This window comes from Schistocerca serialis, chromosome 1 (assembly GCF_023864345.2).
Source record: "Schistocerca serialis cubense isolate TAMUIC-IGC-003099 chromosome 1, iqSchSeri2.2, whole genome shotgun sequence".
Classification (NCBI taxonomy): Eukaryota; Metazoa; Arthropoda; class Insecta; order Orthoptera; family Acrididae; genus Schistocerca; species Schistocerca serialis.
Window position 1 is genome coordinate 704,398,830 of NC_064638.1, and position 21,071 is coordinate 704,419,900.

At 40.5% G+C, this 21,071-nt stretch overlaps 1 protein-coding gene across 4 annotated transcripts in view; it reads left to right on the forward strand.

Moving 5' to 3' along the window:
• Positions 1-21,071, forward strand: part of LOC126480916 (uncharacterized) — a 331,145-nt gene that overhangs the window by 246,704 nt on the left and 63,370 nt on the right. For all 4 annotated transcript variants that reach the window (XM_050104327.1, XM_050104351.1, XM_050104343.1 and 1 more), the window contains exons 23-24: positions 1,612-1,692; positions 8,250-8,403. In XM_050104327.1, coding sequence (XP_049960284.1) covers positions 1,612-1,692; positions 8,250-8,403 — 235 coding nt within the window. The remainder of the gene's footprint in view (positions 1-1,611; positions 1,693-8,249; positions 8,404-21,071) is intronic.

A 21,071-nucleotide genomic window follows, 5' to 3' on the forward strand; every position in this document is an offset into this window, starting at 1 on the left:
AAAAGTCAGTATGGCAATGAAACTTACATGGCAAAGTACTAGAAATAAAAAAAAAAATACATTTAATCCAATCAATTGAATAAAAAAAATCAACTCTTTTGATTAGATTTAGAAATGAAAAACTAAGAATGAAAAAAATTCACTATATTTGACGAGATTTGACTCTACACCCTTCTACATGTCAGGATTGTATGCTAACCATTGAACTATGCCACAACACTTGGCTAAATGGGTATATTTATAACTGTGGTGAACCAGTCGCAACGATGAATTGCAGCTTTCAAAAATTTGGCTTCACGCAATTTCGTACAAAGCTTATCTAATGTAAGCCGATCTCTAGGATTATGGTAATTGTATATGTGACACTGAATCACGCCTTGGAAGTCTCCAGTAGTGTTTAGTTAGTGCTGCCTATGAAATCTGTGTATTTCTTTGGCATCATTTTGTGTGTGTGTGGGTGGGTGGGTGGGTAGGTGGTTGGGTGGATGGATGGATGGATGGTTTTTGATGTAGATATCATGTGTGGTGAAATTTGAAATAAAAGTGCCAGATCCATTATTCGGGATCCAAACACATCAAGAAAGCCAGACAAGAAATTGGAAGTGAACTGACCAATTTTAGTGGCAATTTAGCAACAGTGAACAGCTTGGGCTTGATGTTGGTTGGAGGAACTCAACTCCAACGTGTGAGGTGTGAACCATCAAGTAATTTTAATTGTACTATAGTCAAAATGGCTGTATGAATGCTTGACAGTGACTGTCATATAGATACTTGAATAAGAAAACAGCTAAGTAATCTGTCATCATCATCCTGGACAGTTTCCAGCCTCTGGCCGGGTCTGTATGGAACATAGGCCTCTCCATTGTCTTCTATCTTGCCACCATCTCTCCGCCTTCACCTTGGTCCAGTCTTCTCCTTTCTTCTGGACGCATTCATCTACTCCTTTCAGCCATCTGTCTCTCGGTCGTGCTGTTGGTCTCTTTCCTCCCAGTTTCACCTTGTGTATTCTCCTGGGTATCCTTTTCTCCTCCATTCTCTTAACGTGTCCATACCAGCTAAGTAATCTGTACAGAATATTTTTATGATTATAATCATTGTTGTCATTATATGTGCAAGTAGCCCTTTACTTTTTCTGCAGTGGTCTCTCTTATTAATGTGATTGTCATAGTAAATGAAGTCAGATGAAGACTGTGTAGGAAAGCAGGAAATTGATAGCAGCAAAAGTCATCACTGTATTGTGAGACAAAACCTTGAATTTATGCCTCTCCTCATCCCCCTCCCAAACTCAGATGGTAAGTGGTTGCTGCTGTCATGTTTTGCATATATATGTTTAAAATGGCTACTTTGTTTTTGACATTATAAACTCTTAATACCTCTACAATGGTCACAAAAATGCAAGTGGTTTTTATTCAATGCCAAAACAACAATCTTAGTTTGACACATGCTGAGAATGTCATGTACATTGTAGAATTCCAGGATTCATTAGAGAAATTTATTTTCTGTATAATGTAGCATACTAATTTACAAGACTTGTATTAATGTACTTTGTGAAAGAAGGCTTATGTTGCATTATTTAGATGCACTAAAAAAATAGAAATTCTTGATTTCCAGGAAAGCAAAAGATGAAATGTTGGAGCTATGTAAGCAAATGGTGAATTATATCAAATACTCTGAATTCAAGAAGTTGGAGATGTAAGTAATATTTTGCTAAATTATATTATTTCGTCCTGTTAAGTGTTCATTTCAGTTGGGGTTTTTGGTCTAATAATGAGACTATCTAGGAATCAGTTATAATGTTTTTTGTATTTAGTCAACTAAAGCAGTTAAATGCGTCTCTCAAAAATTCTTGAAAAAATTGACTTTGACGTTGAAAGTTTAATTCATTACATTTAAGACATTTTTACCTACAGGCCATGTGGCACAGTTGATAGCGTTTGATTGAGATTTGAACCAACAATCCATTGATTATCCCGTTACCAATCTGCACGTCCTCAGAAAACTTCAGACTTGATTTTCTCAAGAACTTTTGAGAGTTTCATTGAACTGCTTTGGCTGACCGATATTTCAGTTCTGAGATTCATATACTACAAACATAAAAATTTACAAAAATCCATTTGCCAAGTGGTCTCCATGCACATTCGTTAGTTTATGGCCACAACTGATCAATGAAATTCATTAATTATTTGTTGCAGTAGAATATCACTATGCATTTTGGACTGGTTTCCATTTTTCCAGCAAAATTAAAAACTTGTTTGCATCAGTGTTAAACATAAAATGCCAGTGTAAAATTATTGTAAACCATTGTGCAGACTTGTGTGTTTCATGTTGATGACTACATTTTGAAACCATGCAGCCACATTGCCTGTGAAAAGCAAATTCATACGTGTAGGATACCTGATATTAAGTGAAAGGATGGACCTGTAAGCTGCACATCATGGCTTTAATATCATTTTTTTCATTAGTACTGCATTTTGTCACTGCTGAAGTGAAATACAAAAAAAGTACAGAATTACTTATGTGTGCATTTGGTTTTATCATCTATGCAACATATAGAAGATCGTCTTTCCCACAGTGCTTGTATGATTGCAGAATGAAGTAATAAGTTGATTAAGACATAATGATATTTTGTAATGTAGAACGTTAATGCCAAATACACTCCTGGAAATGGAAAAAAGAACACATTGACACCGGTGTGTCAGACCCACCATACTTGCTCCGGACACTGCGAGAGGGCTGTACAAGCAATGATCACACGCACGGCACAGCGGACACACCAGGAACCGCGGTGTTGGCCGTCGAATGGCGCTAGCTGCGCAGCGTTTGTGCACCGCCGCCGTCAGTGTCAGCCAGTTTGCCGTGGCATACGGAGCTCCATCGCAGTCTTTAACACTGGTAGCATGCCGCGACAGCATGGACGTGAACCGTATGTGCAGTTGACGGACTTTGAGCGAGGGCGTATAGTGGGCATGCGGGAGGCCGGGTGGACGTACCGCCGAATTGCTCAACACGTGGGGCGTGAGGTCTCCACAGTACATCGATGTTGTCGCCAGTGGTCGGCGGAAGGTGCACGTGCCCGTCGACCTGGGACCGGACCGCAGCGATGCACGGATGCACGCCAAGACCGTAGGATCCTACGCAGTGCCGTAGGGGACCGCACCGCCACTTCCCAGCAAATTAGGGACACTGTTGCTCCTGGGGTATCGGCGAGGACCATTCGCAACCGTCTCCATGAAGCTGCGCTACGGTCCCGCACACCGTTAGGCCGTCTTCCGCTCACGCCCCAACATCGTGCAGCCCGCCTCCAGTGGTGTCGCGACAGGCGTGAATGGAGGGACGAATGGAGACGTGTCGTCTTCAGCGATAAGAGTCGCTTCTGTCTTGGTGCCAATGATGGTCGTATGCGTGTTTGGCGCCATGCAGGTGAGCGCCACGATCAGGACTGCATACGACCGAGGCACACAGGACCAACACCCGGCATCATGGTGTGGGGAGCGATCTCCTACACTGGCCGTACACCACTGGTGATCGTAGAGGGGACACTGAATAGTGCACGGTACATCCAAACCGTCATCGAACCCATCGTTCTACCATTCCTAGACCGGCAAGGGAACTTGCTGTTCCAACAGGACAATGCACGTCCGCATGTATCCCGTGCCACCCAACGTGCTCTAGAAGGTGTACGTCAACTACCCTGGCCAGCAAGATCTCCGGATCTGTCCCCCATTGAGCATGTTTGGGACTGGATGAAGCGTCGTCTCACGCGGTCTGCACGTCCAGCACGAACTCTGGTCCAACTGAGGCGCCAGGTGGAAATGGCATGGCAAGACGTTCCACAGGACTACATCCAGCATCTCTACGATCGTCTCCATGGGAGAATAGCAGCCTGCATTGCTGCGAAAGGTGGATATACACTGTACTAGTGCCGACATTGTGCATGCTCTGTTGCCTGTGTCTATGTGCCTGTGGTTCTGTCAGTGTGATCATGTGATGTATCTGACCCCAGGAATGTGTCAATAAAGTTTCCCCTTCCTGGGACAGTGAATTCACGGTGTTCTTATTTCAATTTCCAGGAGTGTAGATTGAAAATAAAACACATTGTGCTCTTACAGGTAATATCAAAATAATTGATAAGTCTATCAAGAAGTGTGTTTAGTCAGTGACTAGGACATACTGAACTGCACATCATTAAACAGAAAATAAGTGTAACTGGTGACTGTCAGTGGGCAGAAAGTGTATGAAATGTAAGGAAAGAGAACATATGTTGTTTCATGAAAAATTTGCTTTCAGTATCCTTGCAAGCAGTGACTTAGAAATGGTCGCGGTTCTACTGCCACCAGACAGCAACATAATTATGGAGATCATAGGTAATATTTGTAGGTCATGGTGATCAGCCATGACATCTCATGCTAGTAGGGACTGCTTCAATTGACGTCAGTGGGTGGAACCTCTGTCCCTCTACACCCCATAAAGTTAGCAGCACAATGAAGCGTAGGCAGTTGCTGTGTATTTGCTGGAATCCTCTATGAATGATTATTAAAAGTTCTGACAATACCCCCATGCTATTGCTTTGCTTTAATTGCTTTCAGATTGTTATTTGCATTTTTACATCTACATCCGTACTCTGCAACCCTCTACGAAATGCACTGCAGAGGGTTCACCCATATTGTACCAGGTATTAGGGCTTCTTCCCATTCCATTCTGTATGAAGCATGGGAAGAATGACTGCTTGAATACCCCTGTGTATTCTGTAAATAATATAATCATGTCTTCACAATACTTACAGGAGCAATATCTAGGGGCTTGTAGTACATTTCTTAAGTCATCTTTTATAGTCCTGGAAACTTTGCAGGTAGGCTTTCTGGGAATAGTTTGCATCCGTCATGAAATATTTGCTAGTTCTGTTTCTTCTGGATGTCTGACACACTCACCTATGGGTCAAATAAATCCAGGACCATTTCTGCTGCCCTTCTGTGTAAATGTTTAATATCCCCTGTTATTTCTGTTTGGTATGGGTCCCACACTCTTGAGCTATATTCTAGGACAGGTCGTACAAGTGACTTGTAAGTAGTCTACTTTGTAGACTGATTGCATTTCTGTAGTATTCTACCAATAAACCAAAGTCTGCCACCTGCTTTACCTATGACTGACTTATGTGATTGTCTCATTTCGTATCTCTACAAAGTCTTACACCCAGGTATTTGCATGAGTTTATCAGTTTCAACTGTAATCATTAATACTGCAGTCATAGCATATTACATTTCTTTTTCATTTTGTGAAGTGCAAAATTTTATGTTTCTGAACATTTAAATCAAGTTGCTAATCTTGGAACCACATTGAAGTCTTATCTAGATCTGACCGAGTATTTGTGCAATTTTTTTAACAGTACTTCATTATAGATAACTGCAGCGTCTGCAAAAAGTCTGAGGTTACTATATTCATTCTGTTAGTCAGCATCACAACTAATTGCCAAAAATTATACTTTTTCTTAACAATACCCAGTGCATTTTCGTCAGACATTTCGTATGGTGTCAGTGGTGTTGGCTGCAGTTACACTGCCCTTGCTAAATTTAACCTCAGCAACTGTTATTTATCTTACAAGCTCAATGACTTTGTCTGAATTACACTATAATTCAGGCTGCTTATGGGAAACCAACTGGGTGGCGTCTTCAATAATGCCTGCATTTTGACAGGTGAAGGTGCAAAAGGAATGAAATATCGGTAGTAGTCAAAGATGCCACCCAGCTGCATTCTCTTAAGATTTCTGAACATTTTATATGCCAGAGGAAATTCCAATATCACATGACACAATAGTTTCATGTAATAAAAATAAAAAATAAATTGGAAACGGATTGTTTATATATGTGTGTTATGAGCTGTCAAGAATACAAGATGAGCGTAAAATTAAGTACCGTATGAGAGTGCTGATTGGGGGATTGGGCGAGTGAAATTGTTGACAGTGAATTCAAGCAAGATTTAATATCTGCATAAGATTTAGTATTATCTGCCTAATATATCTTAGAATTATATTTTTAACCAAGAGTTCATATTCAGTTCAAGCATTTGTGCATTAAAATGTTCTCTTTGTTTCACTCACTTGATTTTCAATGATTCTATCTACATTTACATTTATACTCTGCAAGCCACCCAACGGTGTGTGTCGGAGGGCACTTTACGTGCCACTGTCATTACCTCCCTATCCTGTTCCAGTCGCGTATGGTTCGCGAGAAGAACGAGTGTCGGAAAGCCTCCCTGCATGCTCAAATTTCTCTAATTTTACATTCATGATCTCCTCGGGAGGTATAAGTAGGGGGAAGCAATATATTCGATACCTCATCCAGAAATGCACCCTCTCGAAACCTGGACAGCAAGCTACACCGCAATGCAGAGCACCTCTCTTGCACAGTCTGCCACTTGAGTTTGCTAAACATCTCCGTAACGCTATCACGTTTACCAAATAACCCCGTGACGAAGCGCGCCGCTCTTCTTTGGATTTTCTCTATCTCCTCCGTCAACCCGACCTGATACGAATCCCACACTGATGAGCAATACTCAAGTATAGGTCGAACGAGTGTTTTGTAAGCCACCTCCTTTGTTGATGGACTACATTTTCTAAGGACTCTCCCAATGAATCACAACCTGGTACCCGCCTTACCAACAATTAATTTTATATGATCGTTCCACTTCAAATCGTTCCGCACGCATACTCCCAGATATTTTACAGAAGTAACTGCTACCAGTGTTTGTTCTGCTATCATATAATCATACAATAATAGATCCTTCTTTCTATGTATTCACAATACATTACATTTGTCTATGTTAAGGGTCAGTTGCCACTCCCTGCACCAAGTGCCTATCTGCTGCAGATCTTCCTGCATTTCGCTGCAATTTTCTAATGCTGCAACTTCTCTGTATACTACAGCATCATCCGCTAAAAGCCGCATGGAACTTCCGACACTATCTACTAGGTCATTTATATATATTGTGAAAAGCAAAGGTCCCATAACACTCCCCTGTGGCACGCCAGAGGTTACTTTAACGTCTGTAGACGTCTCTCCATTGAGAACAACATGCTGTGTTCTGTTTGCTAAAAACTCTTCAATCCAGCCACACAGCTGGTCTGATATTCCGTAGGCTCTTACTCTGTTTATCAGACGACAGTGTGGAACTGTATTGAACGCCTTCCGGAAGTCAAGGAAAATGGCATCTACCTGGGAGCCTGTATCTAATATTTTCTGGGTTTCATGAACAAATAAAGCGAGTTGGGTCTCACACGATCGCTGTTTCCGGAATCCATGTTGATTCCTACAGAGTAGATTCTGGGTTTCCAGAAAAGACATGATACACGAGCAAAAAACATGTTCTAAAATTCTACAACATATCGACATCAGAGATATAGGCCTATAGTTTTGCGTATCTGCTCGACGACCCTTCTTGAAGACTGGGACTACCTGTGCTCTTTTCCAATCCTTTGGAACCTTTCGATCCTCTAGAGAGTTGCGGTACATGGCTGTTAGAAGGGGGGCAAGTTCTTTCGCGTACTCTGTGTTGAATCAAATTGGTATCCCGTCAGGTCCAGTGGACTTTCCTCTGTTGAGTGATTCCAGTTGCTTTTCTATTCCTTGGACACTTATTTCGATGTCAGCCATTTTTTCGTTTGTGCGAGGATTTAGAGAAAGAACTGCAGTGTGGTCTTCCTCTGTGAAACAGCTTTGGAAAAAGGTGTTTAGTATTTCAGCTTTACGTGTGTCATCCTCTGTTTCAATGCCATCATCATCCCGGAGTGTCTGGATATGCTGTTTCGAGCCACTTAATGATTTAACGTAAGACGAGAATTCCTTGGAGTTTCTGTCAAGTCTGTACATAGAATTTTACTTTCAAATTTAGTTTCTTTCCATTATAACTTTGCTTTTCATTCCCTTTTATTTAAATATTTGTGGTTTTTTTTTCTTTTCTTCCCTTTATAGCATTACTCATTTCTTGCAAATAATTTTTTTATCTTTAAAAATTATTAATACTTTGGTCTCTCTCCTTTATTTATTATAGTAAAATATTGCACCACTTTAGTTGTCTTTCAAGTACCCGTTACCTCACTTAATAAAAAATTTAGTTACAAACAAAAGTGTTTTCAAAAACTCAAACCTTAAGTTCACTGATTTTAATGAATAGGTCCATATTAAAATATAGCAAGAGTCATTATTCTATCTCATCTAGTCGTTTATCATTCTTATGTGAATCATTATTTATTACAGTTATAAGACAAAATTTTTAGAAACAAAGGAACTGATAGAAATAGTGAACAAAAGTAGATGTTTGAAAACAGGTGACAATCAGAATGGTGTGGAAAGTTTGAGAAAGCTGGACCAAAACCTTACATCAGTTCAAGAATGTGAAAATAAGCTGAAGGTCAGTAACAAAATATTGTTATAAAGATGTGTATCATATTCAATGCTACAAACAGAAAAATAGGTAGTTGCTTCATTACAGTGATTTTTCTGCTCTCTAAATTACTGGTGATTCTGAATTGCTTTTTATTTTGTGTGGAAGCAGGTGTGACAAATACGAAACATTATTAGTATTTCAAGTACCTAATTCTAAGCACCCAAAAATGGTAATAAATGTAAAAGCTCTAAAACTTTTATCCATTATGGGTGTGGAACACTGCAACTGTGATGAATAAAGTTTTTGAAATAACTGCAACCAATCACATTTTATGATAGTCCAAGTTTTATTATATCGTGGCTGGTTTCAGGTGTCCTAGCTAATAACTCTAAGTAATGGCTTCAGATTGGTCGTATGATTTAAGTAATTTCTACAAAATAACCTCCAAAATACTACATTTATTCACAAAAAATTATGTACCACAATGAATCACTAGGCATAATAAAAATTGAACCATCAACAAAGGTGAGTGTTTGCAGTTATTTGTGAAAACCTTTAAAAGCTATCACGTGAGGAAATGGAAAATTGTAGAGTTTACACTAATTTGTGGATTTCTCTCTGGTAATAAGCAGATAACTCGGAAATAATAGAGTCACACTGTTAATTTTTTTAAGTAAAACAACTGGTGTAGCATGGCTGTGCAAAAGTGACGACGTCAGTGGCTAATGTAACATTACAATTTGTAATTCCTTTATTGTTTTCTTTTATTTATGGTTTTTGGAAGGAGCTTGTGCAAAATATGAAGACACACTAATATGAACCAAAATTTCCTCCTAAAATTTATTATTGTAGTTATGGCTTTTACATTGAAAGTCTTTTTACAACTTATTTTTGTTTCAATGCCTTCTAAATAGCTGCACATAATTTTAATTGTGTGCCACATTTATCTTGTTATGGGGACAGGAACAGTGATATTGATTTCAGCTCTAAATGCCTGACCAGACAGAATGAGGTCTGGTGGCATGGCTCAGGCCATGGCAGATGCCTGTGGCGTGCAGCAGCATGGTATGCCAAAAGCAGCAGGCTTTGTGGAGAGAGGGTAGAGCAACTAGGTGCAGTCAGTAGATTAGAAATAGAGCAGCTGACTGCAGTGACTGCTGTTACTGTGTCAGCTGTCACACTATGAAAACAGCTGGATTTTCATTACCAGCTTGCATTTGTAGCACTGTATGAGGGATGTTCCTCCTGTCACTGCTGCCTCAGCAGTCAATATGAAAATCACAGCAGTTAAATGGGCCAGCAGGCACATCCACAAGCTGCAATGGCAAATCTGTAGTCTGAGACAAGTGGATGCAGGCAACAGTGGCAGACTGGTGGCCGCTGTGTCAAAGCACCATTTGCACAACAGCACAATGCAATATCGAGTATTTCAGTGACGCAACTTGGCCGTCACAGCTCAAAGCCACATTACCAGGCTGGGTTCTGTCTGGCCAGGCCTTAAATGATTTTTAAAATATCTTTGTCATTGTCTGCACTTGTCAGATTCATTTCAGTGTGTATTATTTCTTGAGAGATCAAAGAATCTGAAAATTGTTTTCATTTTGTGGAATTGCTCAAAGTACCAGAGATCTTTTGCTTCAATTGCTGGTAAATGTTTTGTAGCCTATATTGATAGTGAAATTTAAAGTTTCTTATGATATTTTATCGAATGGTTGTGATACACTTTTGCTATTCAGAGGTCAATAATATACGCTTAATAGTTTAAGTGTACTTATCAACAACAATTGCAACATCATGATTTTCTTTTAAACATTGTTTATCCATGCTTTTGTCCACCATGTATTCATTGGATGATATTGTTACCTTTTTAAAGTGCCATGCTTTTAAACTTTTTCAAATGGCTATTAAGGTCTTCTTTTTTAAGTCAACCAAATTGCATCCTACCAGTACCATAATTCTTTCCTTAGAAATTGCCCTCCCTCGCCCACCCCTCTTCTCACCGAACATTATTTCCCTTTTGAAGATAAAATTGTATCAAGAATCCAGCATTAAATATGCCAGTTTCAGTTATGTTGAAGACACCTTCACATCATATTGTTTAAGTTTTGAAAGCACTGTAGACTATAACCTGCCTGTAATCCTATTTGGTTAAGCTTGCTGAGTCGCACATAGGTACAACAAAAAGACTGTCACAATATAAGCATTTTGCTGTCATGGCCTTTGTCAAAAATAGACGACACACACACACACACACACACACACACACACACACACACACACACACGACTGTAGCCTCTGGCAGCTTAAGTTACACCGCAAGCAACAGTAGCAGTGCATTATGGGAGTGGCGACTGGGTGGGGGTTGAGGAGGAGGCTGGGACAGGAAAGGGGAGGGATAGCAGGGTAGGTGTGGAGGACAGTGAAGTGCTGCTGGGGAGCGCGCATCACAATGTGGGGAGGGGGTAGAGCAACTAGGTGCAGTCAGGAGATTAGTAGGGCAGGGAAGAGAGGGGGGGGGGGAGTTTTGGAAAAGGAGAGAAGTAGAAAGACTGGGTGTGTTGGTGGAATGAGGGCTGTGTAGTGCTAGAACAGGAACAGGGAAGGGGCTGGATGGGTGACAAAAATGACTAACATAGGTTGAGGCCAAAAGGGTTACAGGGACGTAGATATATTGCAGGGAGAGTTACCATCTACGCAATTCAGATAAGCTAGTGTTGGTGAGAAGGATCCATATGACACAGGCTGTGAAGCAGTCTTTGAAATAAAGGATGTCGTGTTGGGCAGCGTGCTCAACAATAGGGTGGTCCTCCTGTTTCTTGGCCACTGTTTGTCAGTGGCCACTCAGGTGGACAGATAGCTTGTTTGTTCTCATGCCCACGCAGAATGCAGCACAGTGGTTGCAGCTAGCTTGTAGATTACATGACTGGTTTCACAGATAGCCCTGCCTTTGATGGGATAAATGATGTTTGTGACCAGACTGGAATGGGTGATGGTGGGAGGATGTATGGGACAGGTCTTGCATCTAGTCTATTACAGGGATATGAACCATGAGGTAAAGGGTTGGGACCAGGGGTGTGTACGGATGGACAGAATATTGTGTGGGTTCGGTGGATGGTGGAATACCACTCTGGGAGGGGTGGGAAGGATGGTGAAGAGGACATTTCTCATTTCAGGGCAAGACAACAAGTAGTCAAAACCCTGGTGGAGAATTGAATTCAGTTGCCCCAGTTCTGGATGGTACTGAGTCACAAGGAAAATGCTCCTCTGTGGCCGAACGGTGAGGCTGTGGGAGACTGGAAAGGTAAGGCACGGGAGATTTGTTTTTGTACAAGGTTGGGAGGATAATTACTGTCTGTGAAGGCCTCAAGCAAACCCTTGGTTTATTTCGAGAGGGACCGCTCGTCATTGCAGATGTGACGACCACGGGTGGCTCGGCTGTATGGAAAGGACTTCTTGGTGTGGAACGGGCAGCAGCTGTTGAAGTGGAGGGACAGCATGTGGTTAGTAGGTTTAATACGGACAGAGGCACTGATGTAGCCATCTTTGAGGTGGAGGTCAGCATGCAGGAAGGTGGTTTGTTGGGTTTTGTAGGACCAAGTGAAGCAAATGGGAGAGAAGCTGTCGAGGTTCTGGAGGAATGTGGGTAGGTTGTCTTCACCTTCGATCCAGATCGCAAAGATGTCATAAGTGAATCTGAACCAGGTGAGGGGTTTGGGATTTGGATGTTCAGGAAAGATTCCTCCAGATGGCCCATGAATAGGTTGGTATAGGATGATGTCATGTGAGTGCCCATAACCATACGTCAGATTTGTTTGTAGGTAATGCCTTCAAAGGAGAAGTAATTGTGGGTGAGGATATAGTTGGTCATGGTGACTAGGAAGGAGGTTGTTGGTTTGGAACCTTCGGGCATTGGTAAAGGTAGTGTTCAACAGTGGTAAGGCCATGGGTGTTACGGGTGTTAGTGTAAATGAGGGTGGCATCAGTAGTGACGAGCAGGGCATGGTGTGCTTAAGGGACAGGAACTATGGAGAGTTGGTGGAGGAACACACGGCCACAAACATCACCTATCCCATCAAAGGCAGTGTTACCTGTGAATCCAGTCATGTAATCTACAAGCTAAGCTGTAACCACAGTGCTGCATTCTATGTGAGCATGGCCACCGACAAACTCTGGCCAAGAAACAAGTGGATGACCCTGTTGCTGAGCACGCTGCCCAACATAACATCCTTCATTTCAATGACTGCTTCACAGCCTGTGCCATATGGATCCTTCTCACCAACACTAGCTTATCTGAATTGCGTAGGTGGTAACTCTCCCTGCAATATATCTACGTCCCTGTAACCCTTTTGGCCTCAACCTATGTTAGCCATTTTTGTCACCCATCCAGCCCCTTCCCTGTTCCTGTTCCAGCACTACACAGCCCTCATTCCACCAACACACTCAGTCTTTCTACTTCTCTCCTTTTCCAAAACTCCCCCCCCCCCCCCCCCACTCTTCCCTGCCCTCCATCTAATCTCCCAACTGCACCTAGCTGCCCTGTCCTCTCTCCACATTATCATTGCACACTCCCCAGCAGCACTTCACTGTCCCGCACCCTACCCTGCTATCCCTCCCCCTCCCCACCCCAGCTTCTTCGTTAACCCCACCCAGTTGCCACTCCCATCATGCACTGCTGCTGTTGCCCGCAATTTAGTGTCAGCTGCCAGAGGTTGCAGTCGTGTGTGCGAGTTGCATTTGCACGCGCGCGCGCGCGCGTGTGTGTGTGTGTGTGTGTGTGTCATCTATTTGCAACAAAGGCCTTTATAGTCAAAAGCTTATATTGTGACAGTCTTTTTGTTGTGCCTACCTGCGACTTAGTGTCTCTGCTATATGGTGAGTAGCAACTTTCCTTTTCATAATATCATTACATTCAAACATGGATGCTCCATTGCTTGGTTAAACTTGGTTGGATTTGTTGCGAACTTCTTCTTCTTCTCCTCCTCCTTTTTCTTTTAATTTCAGTCATACCGTATTTGTAGAAAATTCGATACACATTTGTTTGTAAGTTTGTTAGCTCTGTCCAGCAATAAGACTCCTGGATGGATGTGTTCTGAGGCATAGTTTAATTTAGGTGCACTGCCCCAGAAGATAATTCCGTAAGACAACAGGAAGGGAGAAAACGCAAAATAAGCCAGCACTCTTGTCTTTAGATTGACGTAGTGGGAGATGCTACTAAGGGTATGCCACAGTGAACTAAGCTTTTTGATTGATTTATTCACATGATGGCTCCATTTGAAGGTGTTATCCAGCTGGACCCAAGGAATTTTACACACTGCGCTTCATTCATTGTATGACCAATAAAATCTTCTTCTTGCATTAGAAGGCCATTTTTGCTTGTTAGCAATTGTAATTATCTTCGTTTCATTAAAATTTGAGCTGTTTGCTGTGAAGCAGTTGTAGGTCTGTTCAGCTGTCATGTGAACTGTCTGATAAGGTCGAGTTTGGACTCTTGATATGAGTGCTTGTGTTGCCAACAAATAGTAGTGTTTTTAACTGTGTTTTAAAGCCATTGGAAGATCATTCATGTAGGTTAGAAACAAGAGTGGGCCCAGTACTGGAGCCTCGGGCACTCCACACTTTATGTTCCCTCATTCTGAGATTATTTTCATTCCTGGAATACAGTCTCTAAATGAGATAATCTGTTTTCTGTTACAGAGATAAGATTCTACCCCTGTAAGAAAGATTTCATTAATACTATAACACTTTAGTTACCTAAGTAGACTTTTGTGAGCCACAAAATCAAAGGCTATGGAAAGTTTACAGAATATTGTGGAATATATAAACAAGATAATCTTTCTTGTTTAGCTCTGTTTGCATTTCGTTTGCAAGGTCTTGCATTGCACTGTGAGAAAATAATCATTGAATATGGTGACCAATGATTTGGTCCTGTCATAATATTTTCCAAAGCTATTTTCTGTGGACTCAAGTCTTCCAGATAGTTTTTGCCTTGTTCTTGAAGCATCGTATTTTTTGCTTTGCTTTTTTAGTGAGGGAGCGGACATAATGGGGTTTCAAATCTTGACTATTTTTTCTCTGAATTGGGTACAGCCCAATCTTCCTAGCAAGTGATACTTTAATCCTAGGAGTTACCCACCCCTTTTCCTTACTACTGTTCAATTTTTCCCTTATTTATCTTAGGGGAAAACAATAATATGAAAAGTTCCATCTTGTCATGTACACGTGATGCTCTGCAGCTTCAGACATTGCCCATCACCTGTGTTACAAAAGACACATTTTTCCCATAATATGTCACTTATAGAGGTATATATAGCAGTGTTTGATGTGTGTTTCTATCAGTCCTTTCTTATCATGCCATCCAGTATATCTCTTCTGCTCCAGGGTTCTGGGCAATTTTTCTGTAGCTTTCCCCATTTCTTAAGCCTCACCAGCCCTTTCCTTCATTAGTTTCATTCCCGTTCAACCTCTCCGCCAGGAGAAAGAGCCAATGGCTCAGAAAGCTTGCACATTTCCTTAACTTTCATTTGTGGATTTTTCTGCCGCCACTTGGTGAGTAGATTTTTTTCTGTCCAATTATAGTTTCAAAAATTGATTATTTTCATTGATATATAAATATACATACATTTGCATACTCACATGAACACATACATACATATATATCTAAAAACAAAGATGTATACATACAAGATAGGAAAAGATAGATTGCTATTTACCGTAAAGAAGACACGTCCACTTGCAGATAGGCATGAGCAAAAGACACTTGCATATAGGTTTCGGCACAGCCTTTGTCAGTAAAAAACACACACACACACACACACACACACACACACACACTTCACACAATAAATAAAAGGTAGGTACATTGCCTTTTTATTTCAGGTCACTAAACCTGTATTTTTATCTGATATGGTACTATTTTGAAAGAACATATGAAGAGGAGCAATAATTTTGTGTTAGGTCCCTAGTAATTTTCAGATGCAAAAGTTTTAAATTTCGTCTGCTGCAAAAGTTATAAATATTACAACAAAACCCTAAATATTCGTTATCAGGTGGAGAAATTTTAAGAATGAAGACTGAGTTTTGTTATATTTTGATATTTTTATTGTGAAAACACAATATAAGATTTATAACTACTGTAATTGAAGTTTATCTGCAGTCATCGTTTACAGTCAGTATTACCATCTATGTTCCCATAAAAGAAAAATTAACCAATATTGTCATTTATGAATAAAATTTGACCCATTTTAGTCGACATGAGTCTCTTTCTCTTCTCAGTGCATATTTGTCCTGATTTTGAAAATATTAGTTCACAGGCCACTGATGTTGCTGTGATACATAATACTTTTAGAATCAATTGATACAGTGCTGGCCACAGTAATTTTTTTGTTTCCAACCAATTATGGCATTGCTGTTTCCAGGCAAATATCCCTCCAGTAAAAATTTGTCCAATTTGACGTCTGCTCCATTTTATGGTTTGTGACTCGCTAGAAATTGACTAATAGTGTCATTGAACTCCTACCAGACTGAAGAAGTCTCACCTGTAACGGTGGTAACTGATTGAAACATGAGCTGTTTTTTCTGTTGAACAATCAACGTTTTCATTCCTGCAACAGTGTTCATTTAGCAGTCTGAAATGTTTTGTCATCTGAAAATCCTTGCCTTTGAATCGGGTGTTCAATAATGTTGCTGGAGATGACTCCAAACCACACTGATAACCCTTCAAGCAAATTTCAACCAGTGAGTTTGTTTGTTGAGGATATTCTTTATTTTTGTCTTTAAAAGGTTTTAGTTGCCATTCCTTTATCTTGGCAAGATTTTCATTTTTGGAACTGATACTGTTTTCTGTGAGGGCAACTCTTTGGTTGCCTCATAAAAAACTTTCAAAATCTGTAAAACCTGATGCATTATCTCCTAGTCTGTATCTTTTAAGTTTAAGGTCATTGATTTTCCACCTAAAATAGCGAGGTGAGAAATCATGGGATCTTTATTTAAAGTAAATCTTTTCAACATTTCATAATTTGTTCCATCTGGTTGGGACATGTTGTTTCAATTTCAGTAGGTCTTTTTTTTAATTTTCTTGCATTTAAGCAAGTTTGCTTAAAGCAAAGGATTTCTCCTTGAGATACACAACAACTCATTTCAACTTGTCGACAGTTTTCTGCATGGACTTCAGAAATGCATGTTGTGCAGTGGGCTTTAAAGAATGTGCAAATCATGGGATACGTGGAAGTTTTAGAAGTATGCCAGTTAATTTTGTATATGACACATTTTCTGTTATTATGGAAGGGATTTTAAAATTGACTTTAGGTATATTTTGGATAACAGACTTTACCCAGTTTGAGATATTTTCTACAATCTGTCTGTCTTCGAATTGTGAGCACTCTAAAACCTATGACTTTAGTTCACTCTTCTCAAATTAATGTTACTTACACTTGTCCACCTACCAGACATAAGGCAAACTGCCTTTTCGGTAGCCGAAAAATTTTTAATTTTTACTGCAAATCATTTTTGAAACCTGTACATCTAATTATATGCATTTACTTAATGTGGACAGCTTTGTAATATTAAAAAATTTCTTATTAGTTGTTGTAAATGAAAAGCAGTTTAGGGTGAGGACACCACAAAGGAGATAAATCAGGACTTGGTCCAGAACCTGACAGCACTGGTGGGCTGGATAGTGCTTGACTCATTTGCCTTTTTGGGAGGGTACCTTCACCTGAGGTGGAAGCAGACGTCAGCGAGGACAGTTTCGAGATATGATTTCTCGAATTGCTGCATTGATTGATGGTGATCTAGATCTGCTTCCTGGACCCAATTGTTCCAGAGGTACTGTAGGATGCTTCAATTTTAGATGTCTCTTCAGGTTTGATGATTAGCCAGAAGCCATAACAATTATCTGCTGACAGTAGCAGCATTTTTCTTCTTCTTCGATTTTGGTAAAATGGTACAGAACATTGCTCATAATCCTTCTAGGTGAAGATAATGTTGGTAACATGTTGTGCAGCGCTGAAAGTACACTTGTCAAATTAAAACATTTGCTATTAACATAGCCATTGTTCATTGTAAAAGCTTAATGTGAGAGCAGATATTCATGCAACACATTCTGTAATTAGAAGTATAGAGAAGCTGTAGGAAGTTGTGATCTGCGAAACCTAGAGTCACAATTGTGAAGTTTGTATTGTATACGAAAAGGTCTGAAACAGTCATAGTGATTAAGGAACTCGCAAAGACAAGACTGACAGTATGTGAATATTTTACTGCTGAAAGATAAAAATTTTGAATAATGTGATATCCGATGTTTGACGACTATAGCGTGTGGACAAGAGATGACAGGATAATGGTGCAGATGAAGGCAGTAGAAAAGCAGTGCAAATGAACTCTAAAGTCTGTGCTGTAGGAACTACGAACTTGTCTGCTCATGCTGCCACAATTTCTACCACCGTGTTTGTATTGTTACTGTAGAATGACCATCGCTTAACTCATTTCGACGAACTCTGCCATGTATTTCAGAATATCAACATCCATTTCTTTCTTCTAATGAACTTGGACGCCTGGCTCAAGCCAAGCGTGCTCTCCAAGTTTCCTAAATGTAAACTCCACTGTCCTAAGAGATCACAGAAGTAACGCATAAAGAGGTGTAGTAGTGGCATACTGACACTTCGACTTATTACCGACTATGCTACTCACATCTGATACTAATGAAGACAAACATGATAAATATATCTTTGTAAATATCAAATCCCTTTTAAAAAATGCCTAATATGCATTCTCTACAGACCTCCAAAAGTAGGCAGGATAGCCTGTTTCAAAACTTGATCTTTCAAAATTCAGTTGGACTTAGAATCATACAAATAACGCTGTGAACACTGACATTAATATTCTACCCCTTCACTGTGAAATTTAAGTGTGTAGTTTCTTCTTCAGATTACATATATTTGCCAAGCAAGGAAATTTGTTCCTCGAATTTCAGCTCAGAAACTCATTAGCAAATTAACTCTGTTATATAATAAATATATTCCCCCAAAGACTGGAAACCTGAAGGGAAAACCTGCACCTTGGCTAACAGAGTAGCTAAAACCGTCCATGAATGTCAGAGACACTGCACTTCGGACTCACAAATGACCTCATACCCCTCATCATCATCATTTAAGACTGATTATGCCTTTCAGCGTTCAGTCTGGAGCATAGCCCCCCTTATAAAATTCCTCCATGATCCCCTATTCAGTGCTAACATTGGTGCCTCTTCTGATGTTAAACCTATTTTTCAAAATCATTCTTAACCGAATCCAGGTACCTTCTCCTTGGTCTGCCCCGACTCCTCCTACCCTCTACTGCTGAACCCATGAGTCTCTTGGGTAACCTTGCTTCTCCCATGCGTGTAACATGACCCCACCATCTAAGCCTGTTCGCCCTGACTGCTACATCTATAGAGTTCATTCCCAGTTTTTCTTTGATTTCCTCATTGTGGACACCCTCCTGCCATTGTTCCCATCTACTAGTACCTGCAATCATCCTAGCTACTTTCATATCCGTAACCTCAACCTTATTGATAAGGTAACCTGAATCCACCCAGCTTTCGCTCCCATACAACAAAGTTGGTCGAAAGATTGAACAGTGCACAGATAACTTAGTCTTGGTACTGACTTCCTTCTTGCAGAAGAGAGTAGATCGTAGCTGAGCGCTCACCGCATTAGCCTTGCTACACCTCGCTTCCAGTTCTTTCACTATGTTGCCATCCTGTGAGAATATGCATCCTAAGTACTTGAAACTGTCCACCTGTTCTAACTTTGTTCCTCCTATTTGGCACTCAATCCGTTTATATTTCTTTCCCACTGACATTACTTTCGTTTTGGAGATGCTAATCTTCATACCATAGTCCTTACATTTCTGATCTAGCTCTGAAATATTACTCTGCAAACTTTCAATCGAATCTGCCATCACAACTAAGTCATCCGCATATGCAAGACTGCTTATTTTGTGTTCACATATCTTAATTTCACCCAGCCAGTCTATTGTTTTCAACATATGATCCATAAATAATATGAACAACAGTGGAGACAGGTTGCAGCCTTGTCTTACCCCTGAAACTACTCTGAACCATGAACTCAGTTTACCGTCAACTCTAACTGCTGCCTGACTATCCATGTAAAGACCTTTAATTGCTTGCAAAAGTTTGCCTCCTATTCCATAATCTCGTAGAACAGACAATAACTTCTTCCTAGGAACCCGGTCATATGCCTTTTCTAGATCTATAAAGCATAGATACAGTTCCCTGTTCCACTCATAACACTTCTCCATTATTTGTCGTAAGCTAAAGATCTGGTCCTGACAACCTCTAAGAGGCCTAAACCCACACTGATTTTCATCCAATTGCGCCTCAACTAATACTCGCACTTTCCTTTCAAGAATACCTGAGAAGATTTTACTCACAACGCTGATTAAAGAGATACCTCTGTAGTTGTTACAATCTTTTCTGTTTCCATGTTTAAAGATTGGTGTGATTACTGCTTTTGTCCAGTCTGATGAAACCTGTCCCGACTCCCAGGCCATTTCAGTTATCCTGTGTAACCATTTAAGACCTGACATTCCACTGTACATGATGAGTTCCAACTTAATTTCATCCACCCCAGCTGCTTTATTGCACTGCAATCTATTGACCATTTTCTCCACTTCCTCAAACGTGATCCTATTTCCATCATCATTCCTATCCCATTCTACCTCGAAATCTGAAACATTACTGATCGTATTTTCACCTACATTGAGCAACTCTTCAAAATATTCCCTCCATCTGCCCAAGGCATCCACAGGATTCACCAGCAGTTTTCCTGACCTGTCCAAAATACTTGTCATTTCCTTCTTACCTCCCTTTCGAAGACTGCTAATTACACTCCAGAATGGTTTTCCAGCAGCTTGACCCAATGTCTCCAACCTGTTTCCAAAGTCTTCCCAAGATTTCTTCTTGGATGCTGCAATTATCTGTTTGGCTTTGTTTCTTTCTTCAACATAACTTTCTCTGTCTACCTGAGTTCTAGTATGTAGCCATTTTTTATACGCCATCTTTTTCCTTTTACAGGCTGGCTTGACTGTGTCATTCCACCAAGCTGTTTGCTTCCTCCTACTTTTACACACTACTGTTCCAAGACATTCTTTAGCCACTTCTAGTACTGTGTCCCTGTACCTTGTCCATTCCTTTTCCAATGACTGTAATTGACTACATTCAACTAACTGGTACCTTTCTGAGATCGCTGTTATGTACTTGTGCCTGATTTCCTTATCCTGAAGTTTCTCCACTCTTATCCTCCTACATATGGACCTGACCTCCTGCACTTTCGGCCTCGCAATCCCAATTTCACTGCAGATTAAATAATGATCAGTGTCATCAAAGAATCCCCTGAATACACGTGTGTCCCTCACAGCCTTCCTGAATTCCTGATCTGTTATTATATAGTCAATGACAGATCTGGTTCCCCTGCTTTCCCAAGCATACCGGTGAATGTTCTTATGTTTAAAGAAGGAGTTTGTGATTACTAAGCCCATACTGGCACAGAAATCCAAGAGTTGCTGCCCGTTCCTGTTGGCCTCCATATCCTCTCCAAATTTACCCATAACCTTTTCATACCCTTCTGTTCGATTTCCAATCCTGGCGTTAAAATCACCCATGAGCAGAACACTGTCCTTGTCCTTTACTCTAACAA